Here is an 8,652-nt window from a genome sequence, read left to right on the forward strand (position 1 = left end):
TAAGAATTTGTTTTTAAGCCAGGCACATACTTCCTCGGCTACAAACATCTTCAGTGTTTAAGCCAACAATATACATTGTAAAGCCAGCTACATACACTCTCAGTTATCATATCTCTCAATATAAAGTAAGAAGTTTACTATAATTTGTTAACTCATGTCTACTTTCTAATAGCCTTCTCAGTTTTTTATATAATTATAAAATAATTTACTCATAGAAACACTTGAAACCATAATTTATTAAAGGTAAAATTATTAAAAATTGAGAGAATTATTTCAGTAAAACTTGTTTCAGCCAGGCATAGTGGCTCATGCCTATAATCCCAGCACTTTGGGAGGCCAAGGCAGACAGATCACTTGTGGTCAGGAGTTCAAGATTAGCCTGGCCTACATGGTAAAGCCCCATCTCTACCAACATGTTAAAAATTAGGGGGGTGTGGTGGCAGGTGCCTGTAATCCCAGCTACTTGGCAGGCTGAGACAGGAGAATCACTTGAACCTGAGAGGTGGAAGTTGCAGTGAGCTGAGATTATACCACTGCACTCCAGTCTCGGTGACAAAGTGAGACTCTGTCTCAAAAAATAAAAAATTAAAAAATTAAAAAAACCTTGTTTCTATTTATCTACTTATTTTGCTTAAAGTATTCACTTTGGCAGGAAAATTCATTAAAGCGAGAACACACTTACATAATGCAGTCCTGGAAAACAGCTATAACTTTTTACAGGAACCTAACAATATACTTGGGGACTAGAATTCTGATTAAAGACATTATAGAAAAATAAATCATGGTATATTTATGACCATGGTAAATAAATACTATATTATAAAATTAGAGAGACAAACACTATGAATTCATATAATCATATAAAATGTAAAATTCTGTGCATTCTATAAAATTTAGAGAACTGTGCATATAACAATTATATATGAGATCCATTTGGTGCATAAAATATAATTTCTGTAACATGAATTTGAACTTTGTGTCTTTGTAAAATAAATATGCTAACTATAATAAACATACATTATTATGCTATAACCTGCAAAATTAGAATTTAGATGTGATTTTGGAACATGATTTATGTATTCCAGTTCTGTATAAATTAATGAGAAATGACTCAATTTATTAAACTGGTAAAGTTGTAATCATTATTGATTTGTCTTTAATTAAAGACTGTTAAGGCCTCAACTTCTCATGTCTTTTTGCCAATAAATACTTTTTGGTCAAAGGCAAATGAAAAAAAGTAACATGAAACTCAAATCCATTATGTTTTTAACAGTACTTGAGAGATTACTGTTAAAAACATAATGGATTTATGTTTTTAACAGTAATCTCTAATTTTGGACAGGAATTTTTAACTTATCTGTCTATAAACTGCTGTCTGAAATTAGAGATTCTGGCGTTAACTTTACCTTCTCCTCTGTTGCAGAGGAGTTCGAATGATTGAGAAATCAAATATTTGTATGGAATCGAGATGGGGCACTGCTAATCACCATTGTGATATAGAATAAATGTTTAGTGAGGCTGTTCCCATTCATTTCTTTTGAAGAGGGTGGGAGTCATTTGTGTTACGTCTGTGTGAGGGAACTGCGAATGAATAATTCCACATCTTTTTGCTTTGTGAATTGAATAAACTGAGAATATACACAAGTGTTTCATTTTTTAAAAAACTTTTTTCTAAAATCTATACTGGCTAATTTCATTTGGGTCCTCCCTGCCACTCCCTAATGAAAACATCTCCTCATAAATACTGATTTCTTGGGTTGATGCTCACTTCCCACCCTCCTACACCTCCACAGCAATTGCTTCCTCTTTTTAAAACTCTTTCTCAAGGCTTCTATGTCTAAACTTGCCCACACATTCCTGCATGCCTTCTGGTCTTAACTGCCTTCCCCTCTCCTAAAGATATATATTTCTTAAGCTTTAAATTCAAATTTTCTTTCCTTCTCAACTTCTTAATCTAAATTTTGTTGGCAGTTTTACCCAGGTAACACCTCTATATAGTTGAGCTTTAGATTATTGTTTCTATTGTATTATTCCAGCTTTTAGAAGATGGTTACTTGCAACTATGCTTTACATAAAATAGTTATCCTGTAATTTTCTATTGAGTATATAGATAGATGCATGACTTAGGCTACACCCCACAGTGATTATTTCAGTTTTCAAGTGATTTTCTACTCCTGAATATTCCCATATACTATTTTTGTTACAATCATTTAAATATATAACTTCAATTGCTTTGCTCCAAAGCCTAAGTGCTACCTATGTTTCCATCAAACTCTAAGCTCCCTAGTCTGGCTTTCAAAGACTATTAGCTCCTGCTTCTGTGTCAGTTTCCACCTGTCTACCTTCCCTGTCATTGCCTCCAGATCATGGGTGTGTATAACATGTGTTTCCACCTCCTTGAATTTCCTTGGGCTTTTAAATATACTAGAAGTGTCCTCATTCACACGCTCTTCCTTTCTCCTCTCACAAATCAGCCAAAACTCACCTCTAATAAAATGCAGTAATAATTTAGAAAATGAATAAACACATCTTAATAGCAGTAATTGTTTGTACAACCCATATGAAAGGAATAATATTTTTCATTTAACATTTCCGGAGGACGTAGCTTGTGGCTGCTTGCCATTGTAACTTTTACATTATAGATAAATGTAATGTAATGCTTAATAAATATTTTTCAATGTTTTCAATGTATAACTTTGTGGTGAAAACTCAAAACATAAAAAGAGTATTTTATTTTCATTTTTCTAGAGGGGAGAACATGTACGGGGACACTCGGCATTATACTTCAAGATGTGAATGATAACGGCCCATTCATACCTAAACGGCAAGTGACCATCTGCAAACCCACCATGTCATCTGCAGAGATAGTTGCGGTTGATCCTGATGAGCCTATCAATGGCCCACCCTTTGACTTTAGTCTGGAAAGTTCTTCTTCAGAAGTACAGAGAATGTGGAGACTGGAAAAAATTAATGGTATATATTTTTGACAATTGCTTTGTCTTTTTCAATATCAGAATGTCTGCAATACTTTTTTTGAGGTATGAAATAGAAGAAAATTCATCATGTGGGAACCAGCAATGGAAGTTTCTCAGTTTTCGTGTGTGGGGAGTAGGTCTCTCTGTTGTGTCTCTGATCCTATCTTGAGATTCCCTTAGGTGTGTTGTGAATTCTCACTCCCACTCCAAATACACACACATGCACTCTCTCTCTCTCTTAGACTGGGTCTAATGTAATCACTTCCTAACCTCTGTATCTCCCACTGGCATAAATTTCTTTATAGTTTCCTAGGTCATGAGGCAGTCTTCACCTGTTATAGGTTGACTCTCCAGAAAGCAGACCCTGAGACAGGGCATTTCGAGCAGAATGATTCCTAAGGAATTTGCTTTAGATCAGTAGCTGTGAAAGGAGGAAAAGTGGGATTGGGCAAAAAGATAACTCAAGTTGCAGCACGAGCCAGATGACAACCTTGGTGAACCCCAGAGGGAGTCTGAGCTAAATGGGCCTTCAGAGTGGTCCTGAGTCTTACTGCTCCATCAGTGTGTGTGGGCTGCCCATGGCAAAAAAGCACAATCACAGAAGGTGCCGATGGCCTCCCATGCAGCTGGGACGAAAGTCCTTCATTGTAAAGGGATCTGGTGTAGACCATATTGTCCATCTCATTCTCTCTCCTCTCTGCCACTGTATTGACTTCTGACTATTTCACATCTATTATATTCTTCTTGGAGTTTTCCCCTAACTTGGTTCTCCCTCTGTACTTTTCACTTAAGCACAGAAGGATCTACAGTGATAAGTATGGCAAAAATGAACACAACCAGTCTACATTATCACCACTGCCTCACTCCCTAGTCAGCCCTTAACTCTTCAGCAGGTCTCCCATCTCCTGCTCACACTGCCTAGGGACCGTGGTGTCATGGTCTACCAGCTTTCGTGACTCTTGAACCACTGAATGGGACTTGCCTTTCAAATGCCCTTGAATATTTTTTCACCCCATGCTTTCAGTAAATATCTCTCAATTTCCTGTTAGGACAAATTAAAAAACAAAGGTTATGAGGGAATGCAAAGGGAGAACAGGATGAGGAAAGAAAAATGAAGACTTCTAGGAATAAGCTAAGCTACTCTGTCTTGGATCCTGCTCTGTAAACTAACAAGATTTTCAGCTTTTTAAACAATATTCTGGTGTGTGTGTGTGTGTTTGTGTGTGTGTGTGTGTGTGTGTGTGTGTGTGTATCGGGGGGTTATCAGTTTAAGATTGGGAGAAAGAATTAACTTTATTCTTAGATTTTTTTCTTTTCTATTTATTTGTTGTCATGATATTTATTTTTAAATAGTGTTGATAGCAGGTAGACATTTTCTTCCCTCGTAGTCTTATTTAGCAAAATAAACCTTTGGCAGCTGTATGTTTGTCAAAATCTTTGTTATTTTAAAGATTTACTTATCTGGGTAATCACTTATAAGCTTGGGAAACACCCAAGTTTTAAGAAGAAGAGAACCTAAAGAGGCTTTGAAGTAAGATAAGCTTAGTGTCAAATGTTGGCTCTCCACTGTTTGTTAGTTATGAAAATCTGACATGCTATTTATTCTCTTTGAGCATCAATTTACTCTTGTAAAATGGGCTTATTTGGGGGAGTAAATACAATGCATGCAATACACCGTGACACATTCACATTAGGAATTATAAGTTTTGGTTTTGTTAGTCTCATTATAATTTCTTAACACAATAGACTTTACAGGTTAACCATGGCTTCTTTTAAAATGGACATAATTCAATGTTTTTTTTTTACCCAGCATTCAGGTTTGTATTTAGAGCTTCAAATACTATGCAGAAAAATGAGAATGTCATGTTGGGCAGTTATGTGGGAGAGATTATTCTATGGCATGTGGTGTCCACATTTAGAGTGGTAGTGTATCTAGGCTCTGAAACCAAGATTGTATTGTCTTTAAACATTTTTAAAAAATTTTTATTATTTTTTCTTCTTCTAAGTTCATGTCAGATGGGTAATGTACTGATGTTGTAAAAAGGTTTGAAGGAGGTGCATCTCTTACATGAGTGTAAAAACTCTATCATCATATTTATGCACCAAAGAATTCATAAAATAATCCGTATGGGCTTTTGGTTCTGGATATTTTCTAGCCTTTATCTAAGAAAACTACATCAAAACTAAGACATTTGCAGTTGGTCCCTTCATCCTTTAGGACCAGGAGATGCAGTTCCAACTGTGTGACTCATGACCTGCTAATGTAGTCACCATCAAGAGTGTTCTAAATTGTCAGAATCAGTCTCTGACAGTAAGTCAGCACAATTTATGAAAACGAAGTAAAGGAAAACATCCATTATTCCAGACTATTACGTAGATGAAGCATCTGTAAAAGAAAATGTATACTCACTGGTTTAATTAAATATTTTCAAGATATGGTAAAAACTAATCTATTAACAAGCCTATTAGTTATGATAAGAAGGATTTGTTTACAGGCAAATAAAATATATTATAACAAGAGCCAAAAGACTTAGTTTAAGAGGCAGCATAAACAAACTTTTGTATGTAATATATTTGCAATGGGTATAGATCAGAACTACTCTATCCATTCACATTTAGAATGTTCTAGTAGTTGTGTCATTCCATCAAGAATGTCTGTTTGTAGGAAAATATAACTGTCTGATAATTAGTTATTTATTCTCAGAAGAAGTCCATGACATTATATAATGCTTGGTTTTATTTACTTATGTTTTCAGATACAGCAGCACGTCTTTCCTATCAGAATGACCCTGCATTTGGCAAATATGTAGTGCCTATAAGAGTGAGAGATAGATTTGGCCTGTCTAGTGTCAGTTCATTGGATGTTACTCTGTGTGACTGCATTACCGAAAATGACTGCACATTTCGTGTAGATCCAAGGACTGGCGGTGGAGGAGTCCAACTTGGAAAGTGGGCCATCCTTGCAATATTGTTGGGCATAGCGTTGCTATTTTGTAAGTCCTTTCTTGAATTCAGATAATAGCCTTTAAAGTAACTTTCAAGATACTTTTTTTTTTTTTTTTTTTTTTTGAGACAGAGTCCAGGCTGGAGTGCAGTGGTGTGATCTCAGCTCACTGCAACCTCCACCTCCCTGATTCCAGCAATTCTCATGCTTCAGTCTCCAGAGTATCTGGGATTACAGGTGTGCACCACCATGCCCAGCTAATTTTTTCCACTTTTAGTAGAGACAGATTTCACTGTGCTGACCAGGCTAGTCTCTAACTCCTGGGCTCAAGTGATCCACCCACTTCAGCTTCTCAAAGTGCTGGGATTACAAGCATGAGCCACCATAACTGGCCAACTTTCAAGACACAGTCTAAGAATCAGTACTGTTTCCTATAGCTGATCGTTTGCATATAGATGTATTTTTATTTAATGTATATATTTTATTTATATATTTAAATGCATTTATGTGTAGTTCTAGTGTCTTCTGCGTTATCAGAGACATAAATTTCAATGTAGAAACAGAGCATGTAACATAATCATAGCATATCTATTTAAAAGTTTAAATAGCATTTCTATTTAAACTTTTCTATTATATACTGCTTTGATACAAGCAATCCCATAAAAACTGTCTCCTTTTAATATGCACTTTTAAATTTACGATTTATCCGTGTATTAACCATTGTACATTTATCACATCACATTATTTTATGATAAACTTATATTTCTTTCTTCATCCAGGCATCCTATTTACACTAGTCTGTGGGGCTTCTCGGACATCCAAACCACCAAAAGTAATTCCTGATGATTTAGCCCAGCAGAACCTGATTGTATCAAACACCGAAGCTCCTGGAGATGACAAGGTGGTAAGTAGTCTTTCTTTCTAAATAAATACAAAGGATGAATTCGCCTATAATGCATATTCCTTCTAAAATGATCTTTTCTCAGAAAAGCTCTTTTGGTATCAGGCAATTTACCATAGTATGTCATGGGTTCCGTGGGCAGATAAAATGGCTTTGATTTACATGGCGATATATTTAAATTTGGCCATAGTGTGTTACTGAATAGTGAAAATGTTTTAGCATGTCATTGTTATTTTTACTTCAGATGATTCATGGTTTCAATTTTAAGTCTTTTTTATATATTACAACTGTTGTTTGTGCTGTAAAAATGCTGCTTTTTAATTATTCACTGTTCACCAACATGGTTTTACATTTTTTCTGGCAGCAATAAAATCACTACAAGCTTTGATCATTGTGGGAAGAACTTTAATAGATTCTTGCTGGCTCTAATATGGGTTAGGAAAGAGCCTGAGGCCAAATATATGAAATAGCAATGCTAGCAAGTGGCCATTTCTCCAACTTTGCTTTCTAGCTCAATATGTGGAAGAGGAGCACATATTCCCTATAGGATGTATAACTGATGACTAGGGCAAGAAAGATTTAGAAAACAAAAGCATGATAGTATCCAAGAAGGTACTGAAAAAAATAAAATTTAAATAATATTAGAGTTTCCAAAAACATAACATAAATAATGGGTGGCCAAAGCTTTAGTGTTCCTTGTTACTTTCCCTGCTTAATTTATTCATATATATTTAGATTGCAAGGATTTGTTATTTCAGTTAAGACTTTTATGGCAATTATAGTTTTATTCTTTCTGATTTAGTTGAAGTGTAACTGAATTAGATACTAAATAGAAATATTGATCATTACTTCTGTTCTTACTTTATTCAGATAAAAAGGAATTAATTTAAACTAAGTAGTATAAGTATATTTGAGACTACAGTGTTTATTTTGAGGTATGAGAAGTAGGAAGGATTGAAAAATTAAAGTTGTACAGTATTTTCTTTTTTTTCTTTTAAGCATGTAATTTTTATTAGACATGAATAGTACTGGTCATAATACTAACAAGAATAATACAAGGAGAATAATATAATGAGCCAGGCATTTGACACAGTATATTATTTCTTTTTTTAATTTAAAAAAATTTTTATTTTATTATTATTGTAGGAATACTTTTCTCTCCCTTCTCAGTTCTCTTTCTTTTTTTAAATTTTTTTTTAATTTTTAATTTTTTTAAATTGCATTTTAGGTTTTGGGGTACATGTGAAGAACATGCAAGATTGTTGCATAGGTACACACATGGCAGTGTGATTTGCTGCCTTCCTCCCCTTCACCTATATCTGGCATTTCTCCCCATGCTATCTCTCCCCAACTCCCAACCCCCTGCTGTCCCTCCCCTATTTCCCCACAACAAACCCGAGTGTGTGGTGCTCCCCTCCCTGTGTCCATGTGTTCTCATTGTTCAACAGCCACCTATGAGTGAGAACATGCGGTGTTTGATTTTCTGTTCTTGTGTGGCGATTCCTCAAGGACCTAGAAATAGAAATTCCATTTGACCCAGCAATCCCATTACTGCATAGATATCCAAAGGACTATAAATTATTCTACTGTAAGGACACATGCACACGAATGTTCACTACAGCACTGTTTACAATAGCAAAGACCTGGAACCAACCCAAAGGCCCATCAATGATAGACTGGACAGTGAAAATGTGGCACATATACACCAAGGAATATTATGCAGCCATCAAAAACGATGAGGTCATGTCCTTTGTAGGGACATGGATAAACCTGGAAACCATCATTCTCAGCAAGTTGTACAGTATTCTAAGAGGCTTTTTTTTTTTTTTTTT

The 8,652-nt window shown here is 35.2% G+C and overlaps 1 protein-coding gene and 1 non-coding gene across 3 annotated transcripts in view; one reads left to right on the forward strand and one right to left on the reverse strand.

Annotated features, from left to right (window-relative positions):
• Window positions 1-8,652, forward strand: part of DSC2 (desmocollin 2) — a 33,154-nt gene that overhangs the window by 22,479 nt on the left and 2,023 nt on the right. For both annotated transcript variants that reach the window (XM_017498035.2, XM_017498030.2), the window contains exons 12-14: window positions 2,749-2,973; window positions 5,732-5,968; window positions 6,699-6,823. In XM_017498035.2, the coding sequence (XP_017353524.1) occupies window positions 2,749-2,973; window positions 5,732-5,968; window positions 6,699-6,823 (587 nt within the window). The remainder of the gene's footprint in view (window positions 1-2,748; window positions 2,974-5,731; window positions 5,969-6,698; window positions 6,824-8,652) is intronic.
• LOC119467166 lies at window positions 4,986-5,086 on the reverse strand. Its single transcript, XR_005195697.1, has one exon. It is a non-coding gene; the product is annotated as a small nucleolar RNA U13 (small nucleolar RNA).

The sequence above is a fragment of the Cebus imitator genome, unplaced genomic scaffold, assembly GCF_001604975.1.
Source record: "Cebus imitator isolate Cc_AM_T3 unplaced genomic scaffold, Cebus_imitator-1.0 Scaffold12, whole genome shotgun sequence".
Lineage (NCBI taxonomy): Eukaryota > Metazoa > Chordata > Mammalia > Primates > Cebidae > Cebus > Cebus imitator.